Source organism: Tinamus guttatus, unplaced genomic scaffold (genome assembly GCF_059628265.1).
Source record: "Tinamus guttatus ecotype Peru unplaced genomic scaffold, ASM5962826v1 Tinamus_guttatus_pri_ptg000247l, whole genome shotgun sequence".
Taxonomy (NCBI): Eukaryota; Metazoa; Chordata; class Aves; order Tinamiformes; family Tinamidae; genus Tinamus; species Tinamus guttatus.
Window position 1 is genome coordinate 6,175,936 of NW_028288781.1, and position 19,300 is coordinate 6,195,235.

The window sequence follows — 19,300 nt, forward strand, 5'->3', positions numbered from 1 at the left end:
ATCTTATCTTAAGCCAGAACTATATTCTCATCTGGTACTACACAAAAAATAAAACTGATGAGCACCATCTCATGGGCATTTGAGGTAACAGTTCTTGTATGGAAAACAGAACTTCAAGTCTCCAGCAAATGAATCTTCCTTACAAAAAAAAAAAAAAAAAAAAAAAAACCCCAAAAAAAAACCTGAATCACACAAGAACGATTTCAAAGTTTCATATGTTTACATATGAATATATGGGGTCGCTCAAATGAGTCTTCAAAAACAGGAAGAGAGCAGCACCAATGGAATTCTACAAGCTTTTTTTTTTCAATTATCTTTAAGTTAATAAATAATTTTAAAAAATCATTGTAAAATATGCCTGTATGTTTTCTTTTCAGCTTTACTCTCAGTCAATGAAATGTTATCAGATCTTTTAGATCAACTCCTGTACATTCTGGCAGGCTCAAACATGGTTTCTTGAAACAGCCTTACCAATTATATTACTTTAAGTACTTGACACTCAATAATACCAGTTTCCCTGCGACTTGAAATTTTACCCAGTAACAGTAATACCTCAGAGAGAACTTCCCTTTTCACTTGCCTACTAGCTCAGGTTACAAAGATAGCCCTGTTGTAGCAGACAGCTTTTTAATTTTTCTTCAGAGTGCAAAGAAGGTTAATACTGTAAACTTGCATTTACAGATCGTGTTATGATCAGTAAAATAAAACATTACTGAGACAGAACATCACAAAGTAAATTATGACAATTCATAACACTACCTATGATTAAAAAAGCCTCAAAACAAAGCTATGGTCTGTAGCATGTAACATTAGAAAACCGGTGACCAATCACTAGACTCTGCCACTGTATTTTATTCTAGAAACTAAGGCAAAGATTTAATTTTTTTTTTCCCCTCCCCAAAGAGGACTAGTTTCCAAAGAAAAATTCCCCTTAACTGTTCTTTCTTTTTAAAAAATAGGTATATTTTTATATTTTGGAAAATAAATGTATTTCTTGATGATAATATCAATCATACCAGTAGCAGAGCTCTTACTGCCTTGAGCTATACAGGGGATACATTTCTAAACACACGCATAAAATTTTGGCCAAAAACATTTGAGTTTTGACTTCAGCTTTTCAGAGAGGGCAGAATAATGTGAAATGCCAGGTCACCGTGCATCAGATTCAAGCATAATCTAGACCAAATAGATTTATAGACTACTGATCTGGTTAAGGGTATTTCTGATAGCTAAACATTTTTTCACTATAGTTTCCTATAAGATTTAGAAAATGAAGAATTTCATAATAGAAAATCACAGTCAAACACAACTACAACCCACTGTTTAAGTCTTTGCTCAAAAGCTGACATTAGCTTTCCCAAGCCCTGCACATCAAATGAAACTTTTAGTGCTCTGTATTTACAAGTTACTACTGCAGAAATGAAATCAGAGTGAGCGTAGATTCTGCTGGCACATGCAAGCTGCCCCTGGAAAAGTGCTCCACTAAGAAAATTTGGTTGCTAGTTTTAGAGTAACATCAGTTTGGGAAAGATATAATGCACAGATGACCACTCTATCAACCCCTGCCCCGATCGATCTCATCTAACTCTGGAAGAGGCAGTAAATGAAACAGGAGAAAGTGCCACAACTCTTCAGCCAGACACTGCACGTGTGACTTGCCCTACCCCACCTTTACAATCATTCCACAGCAGCTGAGGGTCGACCCAGCTCCAACATTTTACATGCAGATCACAAGGGTTTCGTGTAACCCTAAGGAAACTCTGAAGTGTTTCCTTGGCTTTCTTCCAAGAGGCACTACCATAATCCCTGCGCAGAGTTTCTCAGCACTGAGGCTCAGTCAGCTCCCACTCCTGCAGTGTATTCATAAATTAGTCCGTCCATATCTGCGCAGATTGACACAAAGGCAGGCAGTCTATCATAGAGTCCTGGTACTCAAGCCATCCATCACCACAAGATTTTCTGCAAAACTTCCAGAAACAAAATACGTGCCTTTCCCCCACTTCAGACTGACGAGGGCATTTCTATAACTCACACTGCTGGAATAACTCTCCTAGTTATGACAGTAGCCAAGATATACCAATCCTTATGTAAAATTTCACCTTAAAAGAAATGAAAATTGGTCACAAAACCTGCCTATCAACATGGGCTAACTGCCCAGCAATAAATGTTTCAGTTACATCCCAAGATTCACACCTCTCAAAAAAAAGTTAATGGAGGCAAGACACCTTTTGTACGAACTGGGACATAATATCACAGCCAAGACACTTTCCAACAACTTTTCCCATTTCTGTTCCTGGTCCACCAGTCCTATAGCAATTCAAAGTTTTCATTGCTCATCCTTTCAGATTTCCCTTAGAAAGATAAAAGGTAACTGTAAGGCCAATCACACAAGGTACAAAGATCAATTTTGATATCTTTGATTAGACTTTCATTAGAGCACTTATATTTTTCCCTGTACAATCGAATCTATGCATTGTTTCACAGAATTTCACATAACACCAAGTCAAACTAAAAACATACTTCACTTAAAAAGCAAGTCTGTAGTTAGTCTCTAAGGTTGATCTGTACTCTGCCAGAGTCAATGGTGATTCATTTTTAGTACAGTATTTTCAATGTCTTCAAATTTCCAGCAGATCACTACTTACATGAATCACTTGCATATTCTGATCCACCAGATGCCTCCACTGCCATACATAGGGGCCTCAAAAGGCAGGCAAAATTGGCCAAATTTTTTTAACATAGTTATTTCACAAGAGCAGATTTAATTCATTTGTAATTTTTAAAAATGAGAGGGAGGAGAGAGGTCGCTGATTTTTGTTTGTGCTTTGTTAGTCCAGTCTTGGGCTTGTGCAGGGTACAATATGTCCTTTGGAAACTATTTCATCCTGTTGCCACTCACCTGATTTCCACCTATGTGCAAGGTTATCTCTGACAACACTTTAACCTAAATCCAATTGGTCACAGATCTGGATTACAATATAATTGACAGGCTATAAGCACAGACTCCGTTATTCCTAACTTCAGAAAAAAACTTCAGTATAAAATTGTTAATCCTATTTTCTCTTCCTCTCATTCAAGTTCAAGTGGGCGGCTGTGGGGAAGAAAGGGACTCACAGTACAGTTGTTACAGAAACAATACAAGTTGCATTTATTTATAACCATTCCAAAATATAATACTACAGCCAGTCATGCTCTGATAAAATAATGTCAGTTAAATTTTGTAACCTCTGTATAAAGCAAATTACAGATAAGGCAGAACAGAAAGTAGTTCTTTCAGTATCTAGAAGAACAGCACCCCATTCTACAAGAGTTTAACTGCAACACTGTATAAAGAATATTAGCAGTGCAGGAATCATATTCTAATGATTCTATTAAGTCAGTCAAAACTCCCTTTTCTAACTTTAAATACAGTAAGCAAAGCTTTAAGAAGCCAAAATTATCTTAGACACAGTTGCCCATATACTCCATTATTGAAACACAACTGCTTTGCTAAATGTCACCACCCTTCAAAACTCAAAAAGGTCATATTAAGCAATGTGCTCTTGTTGTTCAAACTTTTTTCATGAAGACAACTAAACCGGAGTGCAGAATGCTATATTCATCATCTATGTCTGTGTGTTTTTTCAGGATGGCTGCTTGCAAACATTTGAAGCTATTTTAGCTGTTTACTTCTAGAGACTAATACAACCCTTGAAGCCACCAGAATAAAGGACAACCATCACAACAGTTATTGCTGTTCTGTACCTGCGCACTGCAGGCAAAGAGCAGAGGCTGTAGTGAAAGACAGTTAAAGCAAGAGTTCCCTGCTGAGCAGAAACTACAGCTGAAACCATCAGGAAAAAGAGTATCTCATAACTAAACAGTGGCAATCACCTCATCACTGCACAGTTGTGCCTGACTGTGGAAGAAAGCAGACTACAGATTAAAAAAACCCTCTCTGTAGAAGACTCTTGAATTCCTAAAATAATTGATATCCACCATCTTACTCTTATTTGCCAAGTCGTTTTCAATCTAACTGTATTTATCCTGAACACCTCTCACACTGCTTTAACTGCTTTACATGTGCCACTACAGACGGTGCCAAGTGACTCCCGATAATCGAGAAAAGGCTTCTGTGAGATTAGAGCAGTTAGAGGTGAGAAAAATTAGATTTTCCCCTCAAATTATGCTCCAGACCCATTTCTCTGTTTAATGCAACACTAATTTCAGATCTTTATAGCAGCAATATTTTAGAATCCCCAAAATATGCAAAAAATCAGCCATATAAACAAACAGTGCTTTACATAACTGTCATAATGAACTGAGAAATGCACCTACTTAAGGGAGAATTTTAAGGAGTTTGGTGGGGAGGCAGGAGTAAATTTCTCTGCTCCTACCTCATACAGCTACAAAAATCAGTCAGATTGCTTAATAACAGTTTTTATTTGTACAGGGCATTATTTGCAGTTAAATTTCTAATTATGAAATAATCTAATATATATATTTAATTTGGTCCATAGATCAAGCCTACTTGCATCAATTATTTTACATCAAATCCACAGGTAGAATCTTATAAAATTAAGATCATCATTCTAAAGGAAAGGAGTTTTTAACTTTTTCAAATTAAAAGCACTATTCCAGTGTAGAGCTTAAAGAGCTTTACACATTTGGAAAGGAGATTTCCAGTAGCACATTAGGTCTTGTCACAGATGGCTGTCAGAAGCAGCCATCATTACTGCCATCTGCAGCAACGCCAGCTGCAACAGCTACACTCAGCGCAAAGCAAGCCAGGTACTGCAAATCACAACACATCTCTGCTTCCTCTGACATCAGCTTTCTCACTTGGAGACTGCCTGCCTAAAACCAGACAACTTGCACATTTGTCCACAATGAATCTCTGCCCCAACTACTGCTAGACCACCTCCAAGAAGTTTTAGCTGAAAATAATTATACATTTCAAAGTTTACACTTGAAAACCTATCCTCCAGAAACTGGTGAAGTTTTAGTATCCACAGCCTCATTTCAGGTTTTAGGTCACAGCAGAGTCACCCTAAAAAGCAATGTTCTGAACAGCTCAAAGTATAATCATAATACTTTTGCATGTAAGTAAAATATACCAATATAATAAATTGCATCACTTCACAACTAAATGAAGATTTTCTTGTATTTAATGGAGAACAACTACCGAATTATCAAGATAATATCCTTCCAGTAAACTGGCTTTTTGGGGATATTGTGGTTAATTTATTCCACACCACATTATGCAAGCAACATCGACACCAGGATTGTCTTAAAATATTAGGTTGAGCTCACTTGATCTGTTAGTTTCTTGTTTTAAACAAAAATGGACTTCTACCTACTGCCATACGCTCTACCACAAAAGAAAAAAAAAAAAAAAAAAAACCACACACACACTGAAATGGTAACCTACACCGAGGCTGTACCAAGCACGCATCAGTACAAGTTCTATAACTTTAACAGCAGTGAGCAAATTACTAGAACCATTAAAGAAGTTTACAGAATATCCCATCACAGTACGATCAGTGAGCCATTCCACTTGCTTTAAAGACAGAGAGGCTTGCACATAAAGGCAGATGACCTGCTTAGACTATAGTAAGGATCGGTCTCAGATGTATTGCAGAACTCCACTTTCAGGCATCTTTAGGGCAGTAGGGTATGACAATATTAATGCTGAAATAAATTAGCTTCAAAAAACCTCTTTTGCCTGAAACCATAAAGGACTTGAAAATTCACAGAAAACAGAACAGTCACATTTTGTCTCTGTCTTAGGCTGATGGTTCTACTTCCCTGAAAAAAAATCTTATATTCTATGCGAAGTTGTCTATTATATTATTTTGGAAGTTTAACAGACCCTGAATGACATTAGCAATAAAGCTATCAAAATCTTAAAAGTTACGACATGACTTTGCAATGAAATTTATGTCAGAGTTTTAACCCTTCAAGCCCAAATAAAGTTACAGAACAAGTGCATCAACTGAATGCAGGAGAAAGATCCAAAGAGTCAGAGAAGATTAGAGCATATCATGGAAAGCTCTGCCTCCCCCTCTCTTGACTTTCTCTGCAATTGCCTCCACTTCCGGAGAGAGGGGGGAGAAAAAAAAAAAAAAAAAAAACACAAAAAACCCACAAAAAAACAGAGCTACCAAGAGGCTAGATGAATAATCCCAAGAGGATGAAGGCATGAAGGCCAAATTGGATAGCTTCCCTTCCTCCTGTTGAAGGTAAAAGGAGTCCAGGTCTCATGTAAAAACTTAATGCATGGAGCATAACAAGCATCCAGAGGCAGATGCCGAGCACTCTTAGCTCTAATTCCCAAGTAGAAATAACAGCATCATACGCTAAGCTGAGAGTGGGAGGTCTAATAAGATTCTCTTCCTTCTCTAGCTCCTAACTCCAAGCTATCTCACTCTACCCAACAGACCACACACATCTACCATGGCTTTGACAGAAGCAAAAGCCCAGCCTCAATACTAAAAAACAGATTACTTGCACAATGGAAAGGTTGAGGCCACAGGTGTTTCTTGGCCACAGAATTATACAATGGCTGCAGGCAATGGGCAGAACATTACAGAAAGTCTTTAATGAGAGTCCCTTCAAAGGAAAGGGACTAGGTTATCACTCGGTTATCTTAATGTGCAAAACAGTCATTCCTCGGAACAACTTTTCAATTTTTTAATAACTTTTCTAGCCTTGCTTTTAATATTCTGAAATTCCATCACGAGGAACCAAATTTATTCTTCCTTGTTAGAGATTAATGCTGAAATTTGCAGTTTGCCCTAAGGGAACACAGTCCAGCAGTAGTGATGATGATGCCATTAGCTTATATCTCGATCATTTTGCAGCAAAAAGGCAATACAGCTTTCCAAAAGTTTCCGATAAACATTTTATTCACGAGCAAGTAAAAGCTCCAGCAGTACAAGTCTTTTATTGCCAGGAAACATTAAGCCTACATTGTAATTAATATGAATGAATAGCATAAAAAAGCAAATCTAGACATAACTTCTTACAGATTCTATTGCCATTAGACCCAGGGAGCCGTATCATGAGACATCACTTGACAGAGCAGCACAGAAAGCACAACCCAGGAGAAACATGTTATCCCAACAACAGCAACTGCAGACAACTGCCTCAGGCACTTCTAGCTTGTATCACTCAGTGTTTTGAATTCCAGAATTATCACTAGCCTCAGTTCTGCACATTCCCTGCAGTTTTCTACACCAATACCTCCAAAGCAGGTAGCTCCTGTATCCTGGAACAGTTTTTCCTGTCTTTTGCTACCATATGTACCTTTACAGTCTTGTGGAAACATCCAGAACCCACTCTTCTTCCTGGAGAGGGTTAACTAAACATGTGCCACATTACTAATGATTGCCAAGGAAGTGCAAGTAGAACTTGATTCATTCTGCAGAACCTTTGTTACAGCTTATGGATGAAACGGGAAGAGCCCAGCCTGACTCAGAAAGTCCATGCCATGTTAGCAGCATTAGCAAAAAAAACCCATTTTTTCCCCTCATTGAGTTTACTCACCTTTGATATGGAAATAATTCAAGCAACAACAGGCACAAATGTACCTCAGAGTGGAGTATGCTACAAAGATCCTCTGAGCCACAACTACCTAGAAGCTAGTAACCAGCCACACAGTGTCTTGCCAACATGCTGCCTCAGACCCAAAAGCTGTGTAGGGATACTTCGGCAACACTAAACCCAGGCTAATAATCTTGCAAGTCTCTGAAGTAGGTGCCACCATGCTTCTGCTACAAACCTTGAGCAAAAAGATGTTTTAATTCTACTTTAAAAGGTTAACAGACCTTCAGTTTCACACTCAAGGGACTTTTGAAGATGAATCTGCATTTACCAACAAGTGCAATTGGAATGAATTTCTCCTCTTGAAGGGTCAGGTGCTTTACCACTGCTACCAAAATTGTAAAATACTAGATAAATTTTATTTCAGTGAAAATTCTATACAAGATTTTTTTAATTGTGTGGAGGATTTACCCTGTTTCCATTACAAAGAGAAACTTGCATAAATTTCAGTTTGTCTGTCTTGCATGCTTTGGCTAATCTGACCCTTCATTCAAGCATTTTTGTTAACACATTTTACATATTTTGCACATGGTTTATCTAAACATGGGTTGAACACTGATTAAAGACATTTTTTCTCAGATTTTTTTTCTAATCCAATATATTTAACTTCATAATAGCAAAGCAGTGACTGCATAAACACCTTATTGGTTTGCAGCATCCAAATAAGAAACTATGCCTTATGGAGAACATGATTATAGCACTACACTTGAGGAAGCACTGCCTGAAAACAAACACATGCATGAATGGCAAATATTTCATGAACATATTTGCCATACACTTCTTTACTATGTTTTCTTTCACATTACTACAGTTCATTCACAGATGTCTCAAATGCCAAGCAAAATATGACTATTGGAAGCTATTGTTCATACTGTATGGCCATACTGTCATATTGGGTTTTTTGTTGTTGTTGTTGTTTTTAAATGCAGGCATCCTCACATTCAAAACACTTAAGTTTATGGTTCAGACATCTCTTAGCTTAGAAAGATACAAGTACACTTAGTTGTGATAGAAGAAACTATTCTGCTTCGTTCCCATCATTATGGGGATCAATACCCGCTTTATGAACCAATATATGCTTTCAAGAATTGCTTCCAACACAATGGCAAAGGTCACAAGTAATCAACCCATTTAGACACATCCATAGCTGAAAAAGCTAAAAAACAGAATTCTAATTCTCTAGTCTTTGAACAGAAGATAACAGGACCTGCTTTTTTGCAGGCTGTTCAAACTTCTATAAAAACCTAGAGGAAATTTTAAAACTTACGCTTAAAAGTGAAATTGAGTACTTAACTTGAACAAGAACTTAAACATTTGAAGCTCTTCACTACCTTGAACTTGGCTTCCAAGACAGTGCTATGGAAGTCAAAAGCGCCACGCACGCAGGAGGCTTGCGGCAAGCGCGAGGCACGTGCAGCAAGCACGTCCCTGGACCCGAGAGCCGACACTGTAAGAGCCCAGCATGCCAGAAAGCAGCCACCAGGCTTGTGCCCAACTGGTGCTACTGTGAGGTAACACACTGCATAATTCCATGGGGATGCATGGAAACAGCCTGTTGAGGATGCTGCTGGACGATGCAACGCTAACTTTCAGGGGAAGGAGTCGTGAAATACCACTTAAACTCAGTATGTCAGCACAGCTACAGGATTAGGACAGAAGCAAAAAAAAAAAAAAATCAACCAAAAAAAACCAACACATGACAGAGACAGAACAGTTTTAAATCTACTGGAATATTTCTCCCTCCCTTCCCTGCCTACAACCATACATTTATCTTAAATTTCTAGGATTGTTTTGAGAACTTTAAGTGATTTTTCCCATAGAAATTAATAAACGTTTCACAGTCTGGGGCATTTTGACAAAGAGGACTTGACTTCAAAAGTCTGAGTTTGAAACAAACAGTTTATAATCAAATTTAATTACAGTAGAATTAAATTGATTGAAGTATCGGTTAGTGTTGTTATTTTAGGATAATATTTGGATGGCAGGATTAAGTCACTCTAAAATTTTACTTCCACCATTTATATCTACCACCATTCATATGGCAGAAACTGATTACCGATCACCACCAGACATACCCATCATTACAGAGCTAGGAACAGCAAGATATCAAGACTGGAATTGGTCTTCAGTGAAATTTGAATTTTTGTCTATGACAATTTATACTTCATATCCTGTTTTCAGACTCCTGAATTTGCCCCATACTTGTTAGCTACAGCTTTCTTCCTGCTATGCTAAAATTCACATACCCTTTTTTTTTTTTTCTTTGAAGTGGTGAAGGTGAAAGGAGGTGCTTTTATTTATATTTAAAACACTATTATGTGATAGTTGTTTCTTCAGTCTCTTCATGGCTTCTCTCAAGACTGGACAAAGAATTATTAAGCACATTCTCTCCTAAAACAAAATTAAGTTGGCAATAGGGATATCACTTTTCTACCAATAACAGCATAGGGGTAGTAAACTCAGAAACAAGAAACCCAAGCTCGTGCCTTCTGCCTTAAAAGATTCACATTTTATCTTTTTGAAAGATGTCTAGTCAACTCAAAAGAGAATTTTTTTCAGTCACCAGAGGAACTCTACCTGAAGATACATTGCTTTCCAGGAAGTAAATCAGGGTTCTGTGAACCACAAGACTTGCCTAAGGCCCCAGAACTCAGTCTTCTAGCTCAAAAATCTTTCCTGTCATATGTAAGTGACTGAAGAAGCTTACTTAAATACCTTAACCACACAGCCTATGACTTGTTTCTTTCTGTACTTCCTCTCCATATCCTGAATCTGCCATTCTTCACTGCATAACAGTCCAGTTTTACCAGAAAAGATGTCAGAAATGTCCCTTTATAGGTCACTTAGCATCGCTATGCACTTCTGCCAGGTGGCAAATTTGAGTCTCTTCCTGTTAAGGACAAAATTCAGAGTGGCTGCATTACTTGCACAAACTTACGAAATCAGCAAAATTCCAAAGCCCTGTATGCACTTCACTTCAAAAGCAATTCATGAGAAGGGCACAGGTCTTTATTATCAGGTTCTCGGATGAATCATGGAATAAAAACCTCCTCAAAGGAAACATCACTGCCAGCCAGCAATCTACAACTGCAGCACACAGCAGCACTCGTGGCTCTGACGCTGCCACACGAAGCCCAGGGGCTCCCCTGGCTCTGCAAGGGAGCAAGAGACACTAGGTCATGAAAGAGCTGGGGACTGAAAAGGCAAAGCATGGAGTGCTTTGCTAGTTCTGAGGCGAGGTTAATAATAATCTAGCACAACCCAAGGTCAGGATTCTACTTTGGAGGAGGGAGTGAACAAGAAAACAGAATAATCTTCTCTTCATGGACATTTGCTGATTTGCATGAAACAGGAAGCTGCTGGGCCACTTTCTATATCTAAGGGATGTCTGAGAACCTCTTTCACAGCACTTTACTGCTGAGAAGGGCACCAGTTCTCCCTCCTTTCAGCTGAGTTTAAATCAAGGAGACCTGAGCATTACCAATTGCCTACCTTCATAAGGCAATTCTGGACATGAATTAGCAGGTGGACAGAGAACACAATCCCAGCCGAAATACTCATACCTAGTATTTCAGTATTGTATCATTCTATAATATCAGATATCAGTCATGATTACTCAGTTTCATACTATGCACCTCATTTTCATTACAGCACCTAAATTGCACGCTGGTATCAAATACTACAATACGATTAAGCCATAAACATAAAAAGCTTGCCAGCTTTTTCCGTCAAGTTCCAAGCCTAACGTACAGACAAATCACATGCTTCATTTTTACAAAAACATTAGCAAGAGGCAGATGCTGACTGGACTGGTAGTTTCTATTTGTTTATTTAACAGTCATGCACCATGCATGCACCATTACCAACATTAGTCATTTGATCCCTGTTCTCCCCCAGCTGCATTGTTTTAAGGTTTATCAACAATTCTACTGCTGTATCATTAGCCATTTTTTTAAGCTCATGTCTGCTGATTCTGTACAAAGACCCAGTTGGGTTGTTTTAAGCAATACTTGCTCTAAAGGTCCTCTTAAATTATTAATAGCCCTACTAAAAACAATTCCTTAAGAGTATAGCTTTAGTTCTGAGAAGAGCATAAGGCATCAAGACCTCCCTTATAATGGACTTCTAAAATTTAGAAATACAGCATAAGCTCTGTAAAGCCTTTAGTCAGCAATTCTAGAGCAGTGGAGTTCATTTTATTCTACCAAGTAATCCCACCAACCCCAGTAGTCCTCCCACAATGCTATTCATAGTTGGAAAAATAACTAGGACAGTTCTGGGTGGGAAATGCCAATTGCTTGATAAAGGAACCAATTTCTGGAGGTGCTTTTTTTCAAGCAAATATTCATCATTCTGGACTCCATACTTAACTTATTTCCCAACCTGATGCAAGATGCTACTGGTTCTCTTTTGCTACTCTTTCATGTGACAAATTTCTCTTCAGCTGCAGCAACCGGCTGACCTGATGCTTATTATGGTCACTAGCCTTTTGGCACTTCCAAAAGGTAGAATAAGTTACAGGTCACCCAAAGAGCTTTTTATTGTCATTGTCTTATGGGACTAGTCCAGTTTACAATGAAGGTGGAGACAGAAGAGACTATTCCATTCATTCCTTTCATGGACTTCTGTCTCCACCACTGCTCTCATTTAAATAGCATCTTATATAGTTACTGGTACAGAGAAAATGATGCCCTGGAAGAGTCTGTTCCTAGTTCCCTCAATCACTGGAAGAATACAACACAGTGGAAGGCATTAGGTTTATTTTCCATGAATTACTTGCAGTTTAGAAACTATTTATGCCTCCCTGTGAAACTTTGAAATCTAAAGCACAGTAGAAATGCAAGCTCCTCAATAAAATACAGTAAGTTTCCATGTCAGCACAAAACCTCTAGGAAAGGCACAAATACAAATGCTCATGCAGCATCATTATTTAGCTCATTTGATTTTAGCAATCAAGAACCATCCTTGCACAAGTGCTATCTGCTTTGAACGCAGAGCATTGCACGCTGGAAACTGCAGGCTCCAGTGGCTGCATTTGATATTAAAAAAGCAGGTGACAACAGATTAATTAGAGCCACCAGAGTTCTGGCAGGGTTCCGAGTCAGACCAAGTCTGAAGGTTTCCCAAAGAAAAAGTCACCGGTGAACTAGTTTTTGAAAAGGCAGCAATACACAATACCAGGTCTCTAACACAGGCAAGGGAGGGCAGGGGGGAATCAAGAATTAAGGCAGCAATGTGTTCTAAATTAGGATATTAGTAATTAGGTCAAGCTAATACCAAAAAAACATCATGCAAACATTATGAAGAGGTCAGCAAGGCCTCTAGGGACTGCAGAAGACACTGGAATAGCAGAAAGTTAGCTAACTGTAATTAGCGATTATGAACAAAAAGTTTCTTCCCGATTGACCCACTTACAATAAATAGAAATTCTTTAAAAAGATCTGCATAAATTCAATGCATACAAGCCTGAATTTGACAGAATAGATTCTTAAAGCATTTCATGCACAGAAAGACTGAAGGTGGCAGGTAGCTAATGACTAAGCTGTAGAGCTCATTTAATCTGTGCAACAGATTAAAGCCTTCCTCTTAGGGTTCATAAGGAACTTCTTGACTGTGAAAAGAATTTATAAGGGCTTTAAGTTACCAGACTATTTAGTTTAAAAAAAAAAAATAAAGTCAGATCACCATGTCAAGGGACATACACTTCAGAATAACTGCAATTTCCCTTATAAGTGGTAAAACAAGTATAGTGAAAGAAACAGAGAAGCCATATTTTTATTTTTCAGAGTTGACACGTAAACCAAAAAAAAAAAATTCATGCTTTATGATCTTCAGAAGACTCATCACCTCAGCAAGATTAAGCACCTGAATATACATTTGATTAGCCAGAAGTCAGTCAGTAACACAATACTAAACCAACAAGGCAAATAAATAAATAAATAGCTTCCCCCGTCTCCAATTTGCCTCAACACAGCCAGTTCAAAAAAACGTCTCGCACTCCCCTAGAAGTTGCAGACTTTGACTCAGTCCTTCAATAATCTCTTTCAACGGACATGAATAATTCTCTATTTTTATCTTGGTCTGCATTGTCCAGCCTTTGTAACAACCTTGAAAAGTCATCCACCTATTTCCCTGATGCTTGTGCCTAATTTTATTCTATTCTCTAATCCGCAAATGTTTTTCCTGAGACAGTCCATATGGTCACTGTTTTACTGGGTTCTCTGTCCTAGTGGGTCAGGTCAATGGCCCATCTAACCCTCTATTATGACAGATGTGATACAAAAATATTATTTAGAGAAGAGTATTTAGAGATGCAAAACATTCATAATAAATCTTTCTTCTTTGTTAGAAAATATCAACAGCTTTCAGTACATTTGTATGCTTCCTCTCTAATAGAAATTCTGAAGTATGATATGAACACATTTTAAATTGCATTACTGACAGGCTTGTAGGATGAATCACTAATTAAAAACACTGTTTTATCAAACATGGTATTGTTACAATATGTCATATAATATATATATGCCTGCTACTACCTTGCCTTTTAAGGTTTTAGGTTTTTGCAGAGCCTTCCGATGGCTACAGCATAGGATGTCAACACTTCTGGAAAACACAGGGCCTACAGAGTTCAAAAGTTATTCACAGACACTTTGAAGTTCAGATCGGTCATAAAAAGCTACAAAAAATGGTCAGAGGAAAATAAAGAAAAAGTGACATTTCTCCTGGAGGAGGAGGAAAAAAAAATAGCCTCAATATTGTGTTCTCCTACATTTTTTTTCAAGTTGCAGTCACAGAAGTAAGTCAATACCACAACCAGAGGGCAAACCCAGCTATTCTGAGTTTAGACTATTTTCTTCTAAATGCTGTAGTTTTGGCAGGTCATTCATCATCATGTCTAATTCAAATTTGCCACATTTAAATCAACGTTATCTCACTTACTACATGCTACATATTTCTCAACTGACCATAACTCAACAAAATTTCTTGAATTCCTATACTTAGCATGCAAGGTGATATTACCATTAACTACAAAGGGAACTAAGTCTTATCAATATCCCGAAAAAAAAATGTACAAGTCACTTTCATAGTAAGCGTATCTATAACTATTCAGAACACATTTTAACAAGATGGAGGTCTGTAATCCTTTTTTTTTTTTTTTTTTTTTTTTAAATGAGGGATAAGTGACTTTCTATGACTCAACAATTTTGAGCTGGTTAACATTTGGTTAAAGACATCTCTTGGTCTCATTTTCCTGGCAAGACTTACCAAAAATTACATTTTATGGTTACTTATTGGCCTTCCAAAGCATAAAGATGACTTAGAATCAAGGAGTCTAAACTCATGCATTAAACTGGCACAAGTTTTCCAACATGAAGAAACAGAACAAGGGAGTTTGCATCTTGATTATTTTATCAAAAGGAACTGAGATATATTTGGGAGCAGAGATTTTTTGCTGCATTACTATTAAAAAAAATAATAATAATACAAGCTTAGGCCCAGCTAAAGCCACAGAGTTACTTCATCATCTATAGCACAAGTGGACAGAAGTGGCTGAACTAGGATAACTGTAGGTGTACTCACTGATAACCAAGGAAAGAGTACATATATTAACTAATGTGCAATATGCAGTAGAAACTATCTGGTTGCTCTCAGTTGTCATCAGCATTGGGAAGGTAAGATAAAAAATAAATCCTAACATTCTATAGAAATATATGCTAAGGAAAACAATGTACTGTTACAAAAAACATTTATGATACTTTTTCAACAACTATAATAAAATCTAATTCTGTCAGCATTACCTTTGGTGTCTATCACATGGTATAAGCAAAAAGAATCACAGAAGAAAAAAGGAGAATTTTGACTTCATAAAATCTCTTGTATTAGTATCTCAAAAGCATTCATAACAAATTAGAAGCCTGCCGTATCAGCAGGTGATGTCATTAGCTTTCAATATGAATAATGAAAAATACTGAGATTATAAGGGAAAAACTGAAATAGAAAAATTAAAAGAACAGCAGAAAACCTATCGGCATCAGGCAAATAAGTGGAAATTGAGTCATTCATCTCATTTGTTCTATAAGAGCAAACGGAGTAGAAGGTTTCTTAAAAAGAATAAAATAAGTCAGTCAATGGTAAGAAATAAAAGGATTCATTAAGAGGATTTTTAATCATGGTTTTAATTTGCCACGTGGCAGAAAAGAGATAGAGGCGACAAATGAAGTTTTAAAAGTAAAAGAAATATTTTCTCCTCCTCAGATCCAGTTATTTTTCCTCAAAAGGTGATAAAAACTAAGGTATTTCTCACACGCACTCTGGCACTGAGGGAATCTAGCGAAGACAAACAGAATCAGAAGCAACAAAGGAAGGCCACAGTTGTACAGCCACCTGCTTGAAACAGCAGATTTTTTGCCAAGAGTATCTATTTCTCACTGCAACCCTAGTGCGACACAGTAACCCCTACACGTAGTATTCATTATGAACGAAACTCTGGCCTGCAAGAGCACTTTAAGTGCTGAATGAACAAGAATATTAACGACCTAAGTTTTATACATAAACTAGAGATTTACAGTATTTTGGAAACAAAACAGCACTGATGTGATAAAATGTATACATACGTATATATACACACACAAATATATACACACATATATATGCATATACATATTCGGTCATCTCAAAGATCCAAAGATGAAAAACATGAAAATGGCATCCCTGTTTTTGATGGAAAGTCAAGAGAAACTCGAGAAATTCACCATAATCTGCATTGCTACAGCAAGTCTGAAAAGAGTAAGACATATGCTTGCTCAAAAAGATTTAGGTCAGCCAAACCCTTTTTCTAAAATGAAACTTTTCCTCTTAGAGTGTGGTTTTGCTATGACAATTGAGTGTGCAATTAAGTACACAATTAAGCAAGTCTTTCTACACATATCTTGCCCAGCCCAAAGATAGCTCACTATAATAACCTCCCCCTTCCAAAAAATATAGCATATACTGTATGTCTCCTCCTTCCAAAGTACAAGAAGGAAGCTGGCTGATTTCTGTTAACACTATTGAGCTAGTGCACTTATGAGTCACTAAATGGAAGAAAACCCCAGGGGATATTTGGGGCTTAACCCTGCTAACATCAGAACACAGGATGATTTTCATACCTGCAACTGAACCTGCGCATGCAGGAGTGTAAGTTTGCTCTGAAAGCTATTGGGAAACACACTGCTGTAAAAGACATAGCTGAGGATCGCTTTTTAAAAAAAAAATAAATAAATAAATTTATTCACAGAAGAATACATCTGCCATTGCTAACCATTACTTCACATATGCCAAATTCTGATCAGCATGATTTCAGAGGCATTATCTGACAAAACAAAGAGTCCACAGCTAAGTACTGATTGAAGGCAAAACGTGATGTCAGGCAGGCAGGTATCATTTTTTAGGGAGACGTTAATGCTGCAGATCTTCAGCCCTTGTACCACACACAGATTATAGACAGACACATTAAAATTCAGCTCAACAATTTTCAGCAAAAATTTCCTGTCAAGAGATATCTTCAAGTAACAATGCTGGCTGATTTGGTTCAGTTTAGTTTCAATTAAAATAATAAAACCAATCCAAAGATCTTCTCCCAGCAAAACAGGCAACAGTATTGATTTGTTTTTCTCAGACAGAATAGCAGGACATCTGGTTTTTTTTCTGATTTTGAAGAGAAACTTTAATTGTGCTGTCACACAGTAAAGGTAAGGTGTCCCTACTACCATGTTATTACTTGTTTTACTATAGGTAGCAGCCAACTAGTTCAGCTCTGATAAAGCAGTGCAGAAGCTTGAATTTTTGTCATCGGCAAGTGTGCTGGACTGGTCAGAGAATCTTCCTTGAAAGGTATTTCTCTCTTTTAAAAAAAGAATTTCCATGGAGTCTGAAACTATTTTCCCTATTTCTAATCACGAAAAGAAGCTACAGAAGCACTCCACTGTGGATCAAATTCTTTGGTCCCCTTTAATCTGAAACTGAGGATTCCCAGAATCAAACTGCATTATTTTGGTTCCTTTCTTCTCCACACACAGCCAGGAAAAGAATCACAGGATTAAGCAGGTTCTACACTTATTTTGTTTTCTTCTTCCACCACTACCAGAAAATACATACTCTCTCAAAAGAGCATGCCAGGAGCAAAGTGAAATTTAATACACTCATGAAGAACTTCTCCCTTCAATTGTACTAAGATAACTTAAAAATCCTAGACTATTTACCAGAATTTCCTTTTGAAACTTCTCTCCATGTGTTAACTGGATTTAGTCAAGAACAATTATCAAGTGCACTCTGCAGAACTTAAATCAATTTCTCCTGCTTTAAAACATGCATGGAACCTCTACTCTTCACTTCCACAAGTACTGCCTTAAAAAAACAACAATGAAAGAAAAAAAAACCACACACAATATCGGTAAGTTGTAATAGGTCATATATGTATGTATCTAATGTCTAAAAAACACATTACTAACATAATAACAGAAATGCAAATAGTATTTAAAAATCACCATGCCTCCTGCACTGACTTTCTTGCTACAAGCTTTATGCTTGTTGCACCTGCTCTCACTTCCTGGTTAGTCAGAAATCTCACTCTATTTTAAAGTCAAAGGTACTCACTAAAAGCAAATCGGAGTGATGTGAATTCTTAGAGGCTTACAAACACTTTTAGGCATTTAATAACAGCAAAACATCTTTATAAACAGTCTTTCCCCCAGTGCTTTATCTATTCCTTCATACAAACACTAATAAATCTTGCCCAAAACACTGAACAGCAGCCTACACAGAGGCATGTTTGTAGCCTACACAGAGGAAGAGTTGTGTCCTCAGGTTTTAGCAATATTTGTTATGAAGTATTAAAGTCTTCTAATACTATATTCAAAAAAAAAGCAGTTAACTACTTAGCTCATTAATTAAAAAAAGGCCATTGAAAGTGCTTTTCTTTATTCTCAATAAAGAAAACTACTAGACCAACTAAATGGTTTTCCCCCCCCTAGTACACAGAATATGCAGATTCAAAATAAATAGAAAGCCAAAAGGGAGAAAAATTTACTTTCCTAGAAGAGGGACAAATGATTTATTTTTATGCTTTAAAAAGAAAAAAAATCTTGGTGTCAGTTTGAGTTACTAAAAAACCTTTTTACTGTTAACTATATATGTTGAGTGTTTAAACATAATATTTTTTTTCAGTTCTAGCTAAAGCAATTTCCCTAAGGCAAATTAAGGCTGACACTCTTAGAGTTGTTTCAAGTTTAAATGCATAAAGGGAAGCTAATGTGCTTTTTCTTCAGCTTTCTCTGTTTGTAAGTAAAGAGAAGCTAGCTGAAATGCAGTATTGTGAAAGTGCAAACATGCAGAAAAATACTCTTAAGACAGGAAAAGAGAGTGAAAAAGCATAGTATTCTTTTGCACATGTACGCTATTCTTATCCCGTGCCCCTAAAGGCAATCCACTCACCAGATTAAATACAGTCTCGACTATGTCTCTGTTGGATACTTCACCGTCTTCCACCAGTCTTGTCAGCACAGCAAATTTCATCCGGATGCCTCGGATGGGGATTCCTGGATTCAGAGGCTGCAGCACGCTTCCCCCTCCAGCAGTATTTCCTTCTTCTCCTGCTCCTCCTCCTCCATCACCTGTTGGCTGAACAACTTGTTTGCCTTCGCTCGCCATGGCGAGCGCAGCTCAGGTCACCACCGGG

At 37.4% G+C, this 19,300-nt stretch overlaps 1 protein-coding gene across 1 annotated transcript in view; it reads right to left on the minus strand.

Moving 5' to 3' along the window:
* The window catches only part of LRBA (LPS responsive beige-like anchor protein), a 356,226-nt gene extending 336,926 nt beyond the window's left edge, over window positions 1-19,300 (minus strand). Inside the window, exon 1 of the mRNA XM_088526587.1 lies at window positions 19,057-19,300. Coding sequence (XP_088382713.1) covers window positions 19,057-19,272 — 216 coding nt within the window. The 5' untranslated portion in view covers window positions 19,273-19,300. The remainder of the gene's footprint in view (window positions 1-19,056) is intronic.